Here is a 16,089-nt window from a genome sequence, read left to right as displayed (position 1 = left end):
GATTAAGTGCTTGCTGTGTGCATCGCACCAGGAGGTGTCCTAGGCAAATAGGAAGAAGCTGGTAATGGAGGTGGGAGAGCCATGCCTGCCTGCCTTCCTTTATTTGTTTTATTCAGCAAATGTGTACTGAGTGTCTGCCACGTGCCTGGCCCTGTGCTGGATGCTGGAGATACGATGGTGTGCAGCTGGCAGGCCAGGAGGTGACATTTAGACGAAGCCTGGAAAGAGCAGACAGAAATGGCTCTGGGAAGATTGGGGAAGGTGTTCCAGGGAGAGGGAACAGCACATGTGAAGTTGCCAAGGTGACAAGGTTTTCATCATCATGAAACAAAGGGAGCATGGGATAGTCACTCGCATTATTGAGCCCCTGCTACGTACCAGGCTCTGTGCTAAATGCTTCACGAGTGCTATCTCACAGCAGACCAATGAAGGAGCTCTGTTATACCTGCCCATTCTGCAGATGAGGATAACTGAGGCTGAGAGGCTAGGAGACTTGTCCAGGATCACATAGCCAAGAAGTAGCAGAATGAGAGTTAAAACAAGTCCCTGGTACTCAATTCTGTACCCTTAACCACTGCCCTTTACTGCCTCCAGGTCCCTGGAGGGGGTGGTTTGGGCTGTAAATGACACATTCTAAAAAGGATGTGGCAGCCTGGCAAGAGCTGGAGGTGGAGTTGAGGCCTGAAGAAGAGGTAGGGCTTAGTTGACCTTCATGCAAACCCTCAGTCATTTATTGGGCACTCACTCTGTGGGGGCCCCGAGCTGGGGACCAGGACACAGATGAACAGGACACACAGGCCCTGCCCTGGAACAGCTTTGCCACCTCTTCAGTGAACGTCCACTGAGCACCTAGTATGTGCTGCCCAGTGCAAGGCCCTGGGCCACAGAGATGAAGGCAGCACTGCCCCTGCTCCAGGGAAGCTTTGCAATTAACTGACCACTCAGGCATTCAGTGAGCACCCACTGTATACCTGAGCTGATTAACACCTTCTTATCTGACAAGACTCATAAGAGGGAGTACCTCCCCCTGAAGTTTCTCTGAGCAACCCCCATGTGAGTTAGGGCCCTCTCTTCCTTGCTCTCATAATCCACTGGGCTCCATCCTTGTTCTTATGATGTTATTTTTAAACATCCTTGTCTTCTATCTGTGGGCTTTCTGAAGGCAGGGGTGATCGTTGATTTATTTATCTCTAGCATCAAGCACAACCTGGTATACAGTAGGTGCTCAATAAGCGGCAGATGGATGTTTAGATAGATCTCATGCTGACCTCATTCCTGCCCTTTTGGGGGAGTGGTGAGAACCTGGGCGATTATACCCTCTCCCTAACCAGTTCCGTCCCTTTTGAGGAATACCGTTCTCCCCCGGACCTGGCCCAGCTCACGTCATCATTGTCCCTTAGTGATGGAGCTTCTGAAGGGAGCCTCCCACTCTCCAACCAGCTGCCACTGTGACCAAAAGCCCCCTTGTGGGCAGGATCTTGTGTGTTTTATCTTCTACTGTAACCCCAAAGTCTTGTGCTGTGTCTAGGACACACATTGAATGGATGAATGAAGGCATAAGTGAATGAACAAATGGTTGACTGTTTCTGTTTCTTTAGCACGAGCATAGGTCCACAGCCTAAGGGACAGTGCTCACTCCTGGGAGTGGGCCAAGAGGGGCTCGGTGCTGCCAGGGTCTTGCTGGGTGACTTTGGTCCAGTTGCTTAATGTCTTTGGGGTTCGCTTCGCCCTGAGTGTAACCCAGAGATGGAATATCTGCTCCTCCTCCTTTAGTCACTTCTCGGGGGAGCTGGAGGGAAGACATGCTTCGTGGCCATCAGAGCTTCAGGCAACACTGATGTTATCATTTGGAAAAGCAGTTCCTGTGGGACAGGTTGGAGCCTGTCTGCCGAGCTGTGGCCTCAGCCCGTGGGAAAGGCGGGTGTACAGTAAGGGGCAGTAATCACCAGGACGGCGCCCGGCACCGCGGGCTGTGCGAGCGCCTTCACGCCCCTTCCCTGTTCAGATCGTTTTCAGATGCTCCTCTGCACTCGGTAGGGCAGGACAATGATTTTTTTAAGTGTGGTAAGATCCCTGTAACATAACATTCAGCATTTTAACTAGTTTAAAGGAAAAAATTCAGCGGTGTTTAGCACATTCACAGCGCAGTGCAGCTGTCACCACTATCTAGCTCGGGAACACGTTTATAACTCCGAAAAGAAGCCTGTCCCAATTAGCCATCACTCCCCCTTCCCGTGTCTCTCCAGTCCCTGGAAACCAGAGACTGTTTTCTGTCTCTATGGATTTGCCTGTTCTGGACATTTCATATAAATGGAACCATATGATATGTGACCTTCTGTGTCTGACTTCTTTCATTCAACATAATGTTTTCAAGGTTCATCCATGGTGTAATGGGTCAGTACCACTCCTATTTAAGGATGGATGTGTTTATCCCCATGTCACGGACCAGGGAGTATGTGTTTTGTTCATGGTTGAGAGGGTGAGGTCTGGGGTAAGCAGTTGTGATTGTAGTTCCAAATGTCCTCTGCTCTGTGTGACCTGATGGCAAGTGCATCGAGCCTCGGTTTTCTCACCTGTCAAATGGGCAGTGGGGAAATCATAGTCACAGGGCAGACGTGAGGACTAAATAAGAAGGCATCTGTGCAGTGCTTAGCTCAGTGGCTAGTGCATCATAGGTGCTCCAGAAGCGGTAGCTATTACTTAAGCCTGTGAGGTTCAGGGAGGTGAAGTGACAGCGAGTGGGAGTGGAGCTGGGATGTGAACCCAGAACTGTTTAAAACCACACAGTTATAAAATATAATACTCAGGTGCCCTAGAAATCCAGTCTTGCTCCTTGCTCCTCTTCCCCTATACCTGGAATCAGTGATGCCAAGGGGTTCCCAGTAGGACTCTGAAACTCAGTTTCCCCATGTCTAAAATGAGAATCTGAGTGCATCTGTCTAGCAGTGCTGCCATGAGGATGCAGTGAAAAAATGCGCACAGTGGTGCTCGGACAATGCAAGCATTGTGGGTGTTCTCATGACCAGACCTTATGGCCTCGCTGTCCGAGCTGGCCTCCCCGCCATGTTCCGGAAGTAAGCTTGGTTCTCTGTTTGGCAGACGTACTCTGGCCTCTTCTGCGTGGTGGTGAACCCCTACAAGCAGCTGCCCATCTACTCGGAGAAGATCATCGACATGTACAAGGGCAAGAAGCGGCACGAGATGCCGCCCCACATCTATGCCATCGCCGACACGGCCTACCGGAGCATGCTGCAAGGTGAGCCCCCCGCCGGCGCAGGGGTCGCCTCCGCCAGGGAGTCCACCCGGGCTGCTTCCTGACAGAGCGCTGGCTCTGCCCAGGCCCCTCCTGTCCTGCCTGCCTGCAGTTCTCGCCAAGAATGTGGAGTTTGGCAGGCGATGTTGGGTGACAGGAGGGCTGTGACTGAAAAAGGGAAAAAGCAAGCTGAACATCTGTGCTTGCGGCCCGGGAGGGTGAGGGAGGGTGAGGGAGGGCGAGGGAGGGCAGACAGCTTGGGCAAATACGGGCATGGGCCCACTCCAGCTCCTGCTCCGGAGTTCTCCATCCCTCCGGCTGCCCGAGGGCCTGGCCAGGCCAGCTGTCTGGAAAATGGGAGGATGCCCTCACCTCAGAAGGGAAGAGGGTGGGGAACAGCCCCAGGGCTGAGCCAACCAGATCTGGATTTGCAGCCAATTGTCACCCCCTGTGGGCTCCTGTGCAAATGTCCTCTCCAGCCTCAGTTTCCTCATCTGTGAAAAGGGGGTGATAGGATCCAGCTCAGAGCTTGTTGTCAAGATTGTAATGCAGGCTTTTCCACACTGAAGATTTTTGCATATTACCTCCTAGTTTATGTATTATGTATTATTATTATTATTATCATCATCATTTTTTGTGTGTGTGTGTTTGAGGGAGGGAAGCAATTCGGATTTATTTATGTATTTATTTGCTTACTTCCTTACTTCCTTTTAATGGAGGTACTGGGGGGTCAAGCCCAGAACCTCGTACATGCTGAGCACGTGCTCTACCACTGAGCTATACACCCTCTATAGTATTATTATTATTACTATCATTAATAACTTTTTATGGAGGTAGAACATACATGCAGTAGAATGCAAAAAGTGTACAAATTTAGTGTCCAGACTAAAATTAATGTTTACAGATGTCTACAGTCATATAATCGACCACCCAGACCAAAATGTGAAATATTTCCAAAAAGTTCTCTCCTGCCTCTTCCCTGTCAATACCTCCTCAACACCCCCGAGAAGTAACTGCTGTTCTGACCTGTCACCAGCAGTTAGTTTTGTCTGTTCTTAAACTTCATATAAACTACATGGTCATAGTATTTACTTAATATTTTTCTTATGAGCTTCCCTCCACCCCCAAATTTACTTCAGAGCAAGCAAAGCACAGCAGTAAATACACTATTTTAGTTGAGAGCATGAATTCTAAAGCAGGGCTGCTGGTGTTCAAATTCCAGGTCTGCCACTCACCAGCTTTGTGACCTTGAACAGGCTACTTGAACGCTCTCTGCCAAGGTTTCCTCATTTGTGAAAGAGGATTATAATACACGTGACCTAACACATAGAGCTGATGTGAGGATTAAATGAACTATTGCATATAAAGTGGTTAGAATGGTGCCAAGTACTTAATGAAAACTCACTAAGTCTGGGCTGTTATCCTCCTCATCATGTACAAAACCAGATATTGGACATGGCAACTATACATAACAATTAAAATAAAATTTATTCGCCTGGGTGGCACCTAAAATCACTCCCCTACCCTTTAGGGCACATGGAATTGGAGTATTCACTGTGTTTCATGTAATGCCTGGTTTGGCAAAAGCTTGAAAAGTAGAAGTTTGCTACTGTAGGGCTGCTTCTCAGCCTCAATTTCAATAGGACTTTGGGTCCAGGCACACATCCCCTTCAACACAAACTCACACATTCTCTCTTTTTTAATCTTCAGCCCCGTTCTGTGAGGTAGGGTCAATGTTACTGCCTCCACTTTACAACAGAGGCAAATGAGTCTTTGAAAGTGCCTGGAAACCAAGTGGGGCTTATCCCAGGAACGCAAAGCTGGTTCAATAGTCCAGGAAACCAATCAATATAACGGTCTAAAGAGGGGGAAAAAGCATGATCATATCAGTTGATACAGAAAAAGCATTTGACAAAATGCAATATCTATCCATGGTAAAAAAAAAAAACAAAACAACTCTCAGGAATGATGCAGGAATAGACCTGCATCAACCTGATAAAAGACATTTACAAAAAAAATCTGCATCTAACATGATGCTTAAGAGTGGAAGTCTGAGTGCTTTTCACTAACATAAATAACAAGGTAAGGATGTCCAATTTTACCACCATTATTCAATATTGTACTGGAGGTCCTAACTAGTGCAATAAGGCAAGACAAAGAAACTGGGGCATCTTTAAATTGTGAGTTTTTTCCCATTCAAGAACCTTGGTTCTCTGTCAGGAAATCCCTTATCCTCCAGAGTTAAGCCCTTGCTTTTCTCATCAAATGTTTTGGGTACATAATAAAAAGGACAGCATCCATCTCAGTACCATAAATCTTTGGGGAGGCATGATGAGATTTTCTTTCCTGTAAATGGGTCTGGTCTTGAGATGCAGGATTCCTGTCCTTACCCTTGAAAAGGGCTTTGGCAGTTTTAAAGTTGTGCACAATTATGTGATTCTTAGGTGAGAACAGTCTGGAGGTTGTGAACCAGCAGCTGGCAGGCTGGATCCAGCCTTCAGATAAGTTTGGTTTGGTCCACGTGGGGTTTTAAGGATTCTTAAATTAGTTGCCAACTTTTAAAAATTGGGAGATTGTACATAAAAATCCAGACTTCTAGGTTATTTTGAAAGTATTGGAACATCTGGCAACACGTGATCCTATCTGTCAGCTGCCCTTTTAGAGGAGATATGAGTTGTCCAGTTCCCCAGTCCTTACCCCTCCTGGTGCATTTGTTTGTGTTAACTGCCCAGGCCCTGTGTTTGACTTTGCAGTCCCTGAAATAGCCACCTCCAAGAGCGTTCTGAGTTAGGAATTGAGAGGAACCCAGTCCTGGAAGCTTCTGAGGGCAGGGATCTAGGTGTGCCTGGGAGATGTACCTCCACAGGTTGAGGGGCTCAGGTAGAAGTCCCCCAAGTTACTGACAGGGTTACATACTTGCCTACAAGTATGATTCAAGGTGGACCACTCCAGACACGGGATTACCATTAACTCCAAAAACCAGCAGATGAAGCCTTGCAAGGAGGATTGTGGAGATACAATCTCAGGTTGTAAAGTGATGACTCTTGGATTTAGATATATGTATTTGTAAAAAAAAAAAAAAATCCTTTGTGGTCTCCCTTGTTGGAAAAGTATAAAATGGTGGTTCACACACCTCTTTGGGAAGCTGAACATCACAAAGTTACAGTGTTCATTCATTTAGGGTGCTTTTGGTTGCAAGAATCAGCAACCCATTAAAGTGGCCAACAGGAGTTTATTACCTCACATAACAAGTAGTTTGGAGTTTGAGTTTGATGATTTCAGGGTTAGTTAATTCAGCCACTCAAAAACAGACTTCTTTTGAGATTTTCTGGGCTGTTTCCTCACAGTCACAAGATGACAGCTGTAGCTCCAGACATCACATCCTCATGTGATAATATCCAAAAGCATGGAGGAAGTCGAGGGTTAGGTTTTTTTCTCCTCTGTCTCTTTTTTATCATAGAGAAAAACCTTTTCCAGACACTCCTCAGCAGGTATCCCTTATGTTTGGTCACTTGCTAATCTCTAAACCAATCATTAGGAAAGGGGTTTAGGACATTCATGATTGGTTTGGACTAATTCTGGTTCCTTCCTGGACCTGAGGGAGCTCCCACTAAGCAAATTTTATCTGAATACCAGAATGAAAGAAAATTCTGTTAGCAAAGGAGAAAGGGGGGAGTAAGTGGTAAGCCACAGTGTATATGTGTCATTTAGAAAAACTTTAATCTTGTGGTAGAGCACATGCTTAGCATGCAGTAAGTCCTGGGTTCAATCCCTAGTACCTCCTTTAAAAATAAATAAATAAATGTAATCACCCCCCAAAAAAAACCCCTAAAAAATACCCAAACTTTAATCTCATATATTCATTCTAGACATATTAAAACATACATTTAAGCAAAACAGAACATACCAGCACCCATAATTCTGTCACCCAGAGATCACCACCATTAACGTTTTGCAAACTGAGCTAGATGGCATGAAATGAAGGAGGTTTTGACTATCTGAAAATAATTGGTTCCAGAAAAAAAAAATCACTTAAAACAGGGATCCAGGTTTCACTGTGGATAGTAAAGGGGGAAAAAGAGTTTTGACTGGACTTGAAAAAATGACATTGCAAATTATGAACATAAGCTTATTTTATTTTACATGTATTTGGGGATTTTATGGTGATTACAACTGGATGCTAATTCTTAGACTAAGTATAAAATTAATTAAGGGTTTTTTTTTTTTGCCTTAACTTTTTGGGGACAAAATCATGTGAGAGCATAACATACCATTCTTTATGTCATGCTTGATTTCTGTGGTGTGGGATCAGAGGATAATTTTTGCAGACTTACTGAAGGGATGACCACTTTTGCCAAGAGCTTCTTTTACTTATTTGGTGTTTAACAGTCTTTCCTGTTGTGTTATCTTTCATGATGACTCTCAGATTTTTGGTTGTGAATTGATCTGATTTTTTTGTGGCCTTTTGGAGTTCACTGTCTTGTGACTCTCTGCACCTTCAGGGAAAGTCAGTGATTTTGCAGAGTTGCCACTTTGTTTTGTGTTTGTATCATGATGGTGGATGTTGACACCCAATAATTGGCAAGGTGAAGGCTTTGAGTTGATGAGCAGCAGTGGTGCAGACCAGGGAAGGATGTTTTAGTGAGGTCTGAATTTCCTAAATATTAGTCAACTTATTGAGGAATATTTTTATGTTGTGGTAACTTTTGCCTCCATAGATAACTTTCCAACCATGAGTATTATATGTCAGTGTCTAAAGGAATTCTTTATTACTTTTTTGCATTTTTAGTTTTTATTTTTATTAAAGGTATATGTGAAGGTGGTTTGGAGTCAATTCTTCAAGGCTTGTTTAGAAAAATAGCCCTCCTTTGCTGTCTCCCTAATTTCCCCTTCTCCAGAGGTAACCATTATCAACTCTTTCAACTGACTTTTTGATATTCTGTAATTGCTAAAAGAAAAAAACTTAATTAAGTTGCTGATATGTTAAATATTTTTCTCAGTTTTAGGTATGACTTACTGACTTCATGGAAGATGAGGATTAACTCACTCACTCTCTTGCTTTCCCCCTATGACCTCCTCCCAAAATACATGCACAAACACCCCACCTCATAGACTCCCAATATTGTTCTGTATTAACTTTGATGAAGTCTGTATTCAGAGTTTACCTTATTATGACTGTGTAAATGCTATTCACGGCTGAGCTCTGCACTGTCTTATGATTACTTTTCCTGTACCATCCTTTCTTTTCCCTGGAGTTAGTAATTGCCTTTCTTTTTTCCAACTTGGTATTCTATGTACTTAATCACTAATCTACCCTAAGTTCTCCTTCTTAATATGTTAATCTCTTTTTAGTATGTCTAGATATGTGGTGAGGGTCCTATTTATATCCTGTCCTTGAAGGTAATTGCTTCTGGAGCCTTCTGATCTGCCCTGGCTACTGTCTATGACTGGAGCTGACATTTGGGATCTTGCTTATCATCCTTGGAATTCCCTTCAATGCTCTCATGGTGGATTCCTTGTTTCCTAGTTTCCATATCTTCCTCTTCTTTGATTTACTCCCCTGTTTAAACAGAGCATTTTCTCTAGTGGCTTCTCAAGAAAGGACGTATATGAGGCAAATTGAGATCTTGCATATCTGAAAGACTTTATGATTCTCTAATATTTAAGGGATAGTTTAGCTGGGTTTAAGATTTTAGGCAAGAAATAGTTTTCTTTCAGAATTTTTAAGATATTACTTCATTGCCTTCAAGCTTCAGTTTTATTTTTGAGAAGGTAAAAGCCAGTCTGATTCTTGATCCTTTGTATGTGACCAATTCCACCCCCACCTCCTTCTCTGGAAGCTTTTCTTGAACTTTTCTTTATCCCCCTGCTCATGATAGTGGTTTTTCTTTTTTTTCCCCACCAATTGTGCTGGGGACTTAGTGCATCTTCATAATCTACAAACTTACGTCCTTAAATTCTGGGAAATTTTTGTGAATTATGTCCTTGATGAATTCTTTCTGTTTGTATTCTCTGTTCTGTTTTTTTTTTTCCAGGAGTTTTCTTATTTCTATAATGGAATTCCTAGATTGTTCCTATGATTTTCATCTCTTTTGCTTGTCTTTTTCTCCTTATATTTTTTATTTTCTGGGCCATTACCTTGACTTTTTCTTATAACCCTTCCATTGAGCTTTCTTTTTTTAAATTTTATTTTTCATATGAATTTTAGAATTAGCATCTCTGATTCTAATGTTATTTTTTTCCATTGAGTTTTCAGTTTCTGCTATCATTAAAAAAATTTTTTTCTGCGAGTTCTGTTTTGTTTCCTGAATGTTTCTTATAGTATTCTTTCCCCAAGGATGTGATGTCCTTTTTCTTGTAGGATATTTATCCACGCATAGGTCTCTGTTTCCTCCAAGAAGCATATTTTTCCTATTTATTTGTTTTGATTTCTGTCTGTCTTTAGTGGTTTTCTTCAGATGCCTGGTGATTCTTGGCTGTCCATTCATCTGGGAAGTTTTAGTACGTGGGCATCAGAAAGTTGACGGGAGCTCCGTGCCTGCAGGAGGAGCTTGCTGATGATGAGCTTAGCTATAAGATGATGGAGTTGGGCTGCTCCTTTGGGGCACTTCTGATGTATCTTTCAGTGTTTTTCTTGGGCTGGTGAGATTCTTCAGAGAAGATTTGTGCAATCTTCTGCCTGGAAGATAAAGTTCTATCTACCATCACTTTGAGGGTCTAGTTGAGAAGAGGCTTAAGGGATTCAAACTGTGCGATAAAACTTGCATGTTATCTTCCTGCTTTCATTATGGCCCCTGGTGTCCCCCAAGACAGACATCCTATATTTCTCCCTTTCCAGAAAATAAATCTACCCTCCTTCTCTGGCCTGTGGGTAGGGCAGTCACTTGGCTGCTAGGGGTGTAGAAGTTACCTGGAGTATCTAGCGGCTTCTCAAGCAGACATTCAACCAACCCTTACGTTTTTCTGTCTTCCACTCTCTTCCTGAGGCCCCTGGGGCTGCCAGTTACTGAGCTGGAGGCCGTGAATCAGGTTGCCGCTCAGCTGTCCCCACCGCCAGCTTAGACTTCTCTCCCGGGACTGTCATCCCCTGTCCTGTTTGCTGGCTTCCCAGGTTGTGTGGCTGTCATTTCCTCTCCTGTCCATTTGAACTGCTTCATGTGTTTTTGAAAAATCCCATTCCTGTCATTTCAGTAAGTTTTGGGGAGGGAGGAGCACTAAATGCTCATGTTTGGCCCACTGTCTTTCAATGGACATTCTCGCACACCTATTCTGAAGAAGCGGTAATGATGACAGTGGATTTTTGTTGCCTGCTTCCTGTGTGCACAAGGATTTACAGGAATATTCTCACAAATCCTCACCACAGACTCACAAGGTGGACAGGATCAGATTAGGACCTTTAAAATTAAGCCCTGAAACTATCATGGCGCCGGCATATGTAATCCAGAATAAAAACAATACTAAACTATACAGTAAGGAAAGCCAACAAAGTTTTTATTCTTCCCATTACATTTACCTTGATAGTTTTTAAGAAATAGCAGATGTTGACTCCTTTAAAAACGGTCTTTATTTTTCCCTCCCTCCCTTCCTTCGTGTGTGGGCATGTGCTCAGGGGCCAATGTATACGTGACTGGTTGGATCATTCAGCACTGGAGGCAGGTGCTATTATTAGTCCCATTTTATTGCTGGGGAAACTGAGGCTCAGGGAGGTGAAGAACTTGACACAGAAGTGTCAGAGTGGATTTGAACTTGGTGTATCGGATTCCAAAGTTCAAGGCTTTCCTGTCCAGGGGGAGGCACTGAGATGCTGCATGGGCCCCCTCCTGCTCTGGAGAAGGCTGTTGGCTCCTGCAGGGCTGTCTTCTTGCATCTCAGGGGGTTAGTGTTGAAGTCCCAGCACTTCGGAAGCGGAGTTAGTGACTTCAGTAAATTAACATGATGAGTGTGGGGGAAGCATCACCAAAGCTTTCCTGACCAAAGCCACTTTGGATCTCCTGTCTCCCCAGCGTGGGTCCCTGGGGTCGGGGAGAGGTGTGAAAGGCAGGTGAGATTTCATGTGCGGTCTAGAGGAGCCGTCAGGATCTGTCACCCTGTGCATGAGAGCGACTGGAAGTGTCCTGTCCTCACCTAATTAGCACCAAACGGCCACTCTCAGGAAATTAAAAAAGAAACAACAGCCGCAGACCTTTATCAGCTCGGGCCCTTGGCTGAACCCTCTCCCAGCTGCAGGGAAATCTGGGAAGTGGAACGACCCAGACTCCACTCTCTGCTTTGCAAGTTCCCACACTCGGTCTGAACCCTCCGTCCATGGCTGGCAGGCCCTGAGGGGCTGGCTCGTGCTCACCCAGGCTGCTCTGTAAACTCAGCAGGGACAGGAGGGGCAGTGATGGGCTCTGGGCTCCATGCCCCGTGGATCCCACGTCGCTCAGTCCTCACCGGTCCCCTGCAGGGCAGCCTCCCTGTTTGACAGACTGAAGAAATGGAGGCTCAGAACACCACGTGGGTTGACCCCAGAGCTAAGTGTCAAACTTGGCGATGTCACCTTTGGCCACCCTTGAAACGTTTTTTTGTCCCTCTGAGACATCACAGTAGACGGCATAGGGCTCTTACTCCCATTTAACAGATGAGGAAACAGGACCCAAAAGGCTAATGACGTGGCTTAGGGCTTATAATTAGAAAGGGTTGAACGTGGCCCGACACCCTGTCCTCCTGGGACAGAATCACTGCCATCTGTGACCACTTCACTGGCTCACCGTTGTAGAGGACAGTGATGATGGCAGTTGCGGTGGCAATAAAGACAAAAATAATAAGAGTTACTGAGCTCTCGAATGGGCCTCGGGTGCTTCTCAGCTCTTGGTGTACCCAGCCTCAGGTCATCATTTTCAAAGCCTTGGAAGGCATGGGTTTTTATCCCTATCCTCCTGGTTGGGAAGCAGATGCTCTGAGTTGCCCAGGAGGTGGAGCCCAAAGTAATTCCAGGTGCTTTTGCTCCAGAAACTGTGTTCCTACTACACGGCCCCAGAGAAGGGGCCGGCTGGCGATTCTCTGCCTCTTGGAGACTTTGCTGCTGCTCTCAGCTCTGCGTCTGGCCCGGCAGGGTGAGCGCTGATGGCGCTGCATCCTTCTGGCCTCATCTTCACTGACGCTTTGGGAGGAGCTGGTTGGCCCTCTTGAGTTATCCTGAGGAGATCACGTTCTTTGGCAGGAAATGGGGGAAAAGGATCATCTGATTCCAAGGAGCCTTTTCTGGACGGCCCACAGTGTCTTGGATGCATGAGAGCTAAGGCTTTCAATAAGCAGTAAATACTGAGCTGAAGTAGCAAGCGTGCTTGAGAGGGTGGATTTGGGAAGTGCTGGTTGACATTGGGTGACGTGTTCTCGTGGAATATGCGTGCTCCAGCCTCACCCCTGTCTCGCCCTCCCAGCCCCAAGAGATTTGGGCTCCTCCTCGTTTCCTTTTTCATCTGGAATTGTTGACTGAGGCCCCACCATGGAGGCACCCACGGTGGGTGGGGCACAGTCTACTGGAGGTGGGGTGCAGATGTAAATCAGAGCATCCCTCAAGTACATGTGCTATGTGGGGGAGGTCCAGAGAGCTGTGAGGTGGACCCTAGGGACCTGGCCTGGGAGGGCAGCAGAGGCCTCCTTGCAAGGTGACACGTGGGCTTAACAAGGAGTTGGTGAGATCCATGAGGCTGTGGGGCTGGAGTTGAGAGAAGGAGGGAGAGAGTGGAGGCGGGAGCTGAGGCCCAGGAGGCCACCGGGAGAACGCTGGCTTCCTGTACCCTGGCCCTCTTAGCTGGCCAGTTCTGCTATTCATGGTGCCAGTGCTTCATGTGGGTCTGGAAAATTCCTGCTGGAGTCCAGCACAAGCTGTCAGTGCTTACCCAGAATCTCTTCCTACCTACTTTGTTGGGGGAGGAGGCTGGGGAGAGAAAGGCCTGGTTTAGAGCATCACCCTTGAGCTGGCTTTGGATCCCAGCTCCACCCACGTGCCCACTTCTCTGCATCTCAGTTTCCTTCTCTGTCCCATGAGGGTGGCACCTACCCTGGCTGTTGTGCGGATTGGTTTGGACAGCGCCTGGGGAGAAGGGTGCTGGGCAGGGCAAATGTAGGGCGTGAGCTGTCACCTGGCCAGGCCCAGGGTGGAGGCCCAGCACTGACGTTCACCTTGGGTCTGGAACCTTCCGGCGTCCACCTTCGTGGGTGGCTTTAGGGAGGGAACCGCCTTTCTGCACGCGGTGGAGGCCTTTCTGCGGGGATGTGGACCTGGCCACCTTCCTCTCGCCAGGTCCCACAGCAGCCTGGCACTGGAGGGAGGGCGGGAAGCAGCTAGCCCGGGGCCGCTCTCAGCCCCAGCTTGGTTTTCTCCTTTTATGGTCAGCCTGCAGGCCGCTGGCTCCCCAGCCAGAAACTGTGAGCTCGTGTTGGGATCAGGCCGAAATAGCTGGTCTGCGGGGAGCTGGGCGTCTCCCGGGAGTCTCAGGCCTGCTGCAGGGGAGGCAGCGGGGAGCCCTTTATCTCACCAGGAAGCTCCCCCGCACACTCGTGATGGCATCCATGGCCAGACCCTGAGGCCCGGGAGACAGAGGGGAGAGAGGCACGTTTAGGGCTGGGGTGTGGGTGAGGCGGACCCCAGGGCTCCGGGCTGGGCGGCTCAGCGGGTAGAGGTGGTGCTGGGATGTGGGGCCCAGCCCGGCCTTCTCCGTTTCCGTTCTATGCTCTTTTCCCACCTACTGTGGCCCAGGTCCTCTGTTTGGGATGCTTTGTCTCCTTGAGGGCTTCTCCGCCTGGGGATTCCTACACATCCTCCTCCATGCGGCCGGCTCAGTTGTCACCTTGGCTGCTAAGATGTCCATCTCCCTCTCAGGAGCCTCAAAACCAGCTCTACCTTCTGCAGTGCTTTGCGTAGAGACCTGTTGTGCATTTGTCCACCTCAGATCTTTGCCTGTCTCACCCCAGCACTGGATGGTAAGCCTCTCAAAAGCAAAGACTAAGTAGGTCTTAGGAACTTGTGTTCCCAGTGCCTGGTGCATAGCTGGGGCTCTGGACTTCTTTGCTGTGGGAATACGTGAACACAGAACTAAGTGTTTAGCATTGCTTCCATCTGAATTGCCTTCTGAGATTGACAGAGAGAAATTGATTGGCTGAGATTAATTCAAGTCAACAGGTATTTCCTGAATACCTACTGTATGTCAAACATTGCTCCTGGCACTAGGATCAGGCCCAGCCCTTGACCCTTAGGAAATCCTGGGCTAGGAAGAGAAATGTTAAAGGCAGTTTTGTAACTGTTGGAAAATGAATAAATCTGTGTGAAGTTTATGGAATCAGATCTCTTGATTCAGAGATGGTGTAAAATTAACATTGTTTCTTTAAAAAGCTTTATCATGGTATAATTTAGATACCATAAATCCATTTTAAGTGTACAATTCACTGGTTATTGGTGAATTTACAAGGTTATGCAGCCATCACCACAATCTAAGTTTTTGTTCTTATTACCCCAAAAAAGAAATCCTGTGCTCACTTGTGCCCTGTTATAGTCATTCCCCGTTCCTACTCCCAATTCCATCGCATCACTAGTCTACTTTCTGTCTCAATAGATTTGTCTATTCTGGGCATTTAGTATAAGAGAATTTTCTTCCATCTGCTGAAAGATTGTTCTAATGAATATACAAGTATACAAGTCTTTTATCCCCTGAAAGATTGTTGTAATAAATATACAAGACCAATGTGAATGGTTCTCCCTTAAAGTTATGCAGTGTACAACTCATACCACTGTCCATGGCAGCCCTGAAGAGGACATACAGTAGAAAGGCTCCCAACTTAGCTTGAGGGAGGTATGGAGTTAGAGAAAGAATCATAGAGGAGATGACTCTCAAAATGAAATTTCAAGAATGAATTAGGACATATAACCCAAAGAACTGAAAACAGGTACTCAAACAACAACTTGTACTTGAATGTTCATAGCAGCATCATTCACAATAGCCAAAAGGTAGAAATAAACCAAATGTCCATCAATGGGTCTATCCATACAATGGAGTATTATTCAGCCATAAAAAATGAAATTTGATACATGTTACAATGGGGGATAACCTCAAAAACATCATGCTAAGTGAAAGAAGCCAGACCGCAAAGGCCATGTGTTATACAATCATGTTTGTGTGAAATGTCCAGAATAGGTAAATCCATAGAGACAGAAAGCAGATCAGTGGTTGCCAGGAGTTATGGGGAGTCAGGAAGGAGAGTGTTGAACGGGTACAGCGTTTTATTTGGAGCTGGTAAGAATGTTTTGGAACCAGATAGAGGTGTCAGTTGCATGACATTGTGAAAGTACTACATGCCACTGAATTGTTCACTTTTATGTGGTTAAATTTATGTTGTGTGAATTTTACTCAATGGGGAAAAAAAGAGAAATAATGGATTAGGCAAGTGAAGAAGTGGTGGAGACGGTGCTCAGGGCAGAAGAAAAAGTATGTGCAAAGCCTGGAGGGATAACTGCTCTGTCCTCTCAGAGGACTGTGCTGTCTGGTGTCAGACATGAACTCAGGGAAGGGATCGGCTAGAAGGCCCCAGGAAGTCGGTCTCCTGGCCGCCTCACGGGTCAGCCAGCAGTACCCACGCCGAGTCATTCTGCCCACAACCCAGCAGGGCTCAGTTAGCTTCCCACGCTTGGAGGCGGTGTGTTTCCTATGGGAACGTCCCAGGCCAGACGTCCCTTGGCAGCCGCCAGCACAGAGCTCCCCTGCCCCCTGGCAGTGGCTCCCTCTCCTGGGGACCTGTGAGGAAAAGCCTCAGGATGGGCATCTGACCCTATAAATCTCTGTGCTCTGGGTGCAGGC

The 16,089-nt window shown here is 46.4% G+C and overlaps 1 protein-coding gene across 4 annotated transcripts in view; it reads left to right on the top strand.

The window, feature by feature from the left end:
- Nucleotides 1-16,089, top strand: part of MYH11 (myosin heavy chain 11) — a 106,704-nt gene that overhangs the window by 20,708 nt on the left and 69,907 nt on the right. For all 4 annotated transcript variants that reach the window (XM_010982607.3, XM_031433154.2, XM_031433158.2 and 1 more), the window contains exon 3: nt 3,100-3,256. In XM_010982607.3, the coding sequence (XP_010980909.2) occupies nt 3,100-3,256 (157 nt within the window). The remainder of the gene's footprint in view (nt 1-3,099; nt 3,257-16,089) is intronic.

The sequence above is a fragment of the Camelus dromedarius genome, chromosome 24 (genome assembly GCF_036321535.1).
Source record: "Camelus dromedarius isolate mCamDro1 chromosome 24, mCamDro1.pat, whole genome shotgun sequence".
NCBI classification, from domain to species: Eukaryota; Metazoa; Chordata; class Mammalia; order Artiodactyla; family Camelidae; genus Camelus; species Camelus dromedarius.
This window is presented reverse-complemented; position numbering and strand designations above follow the sequence as displayed.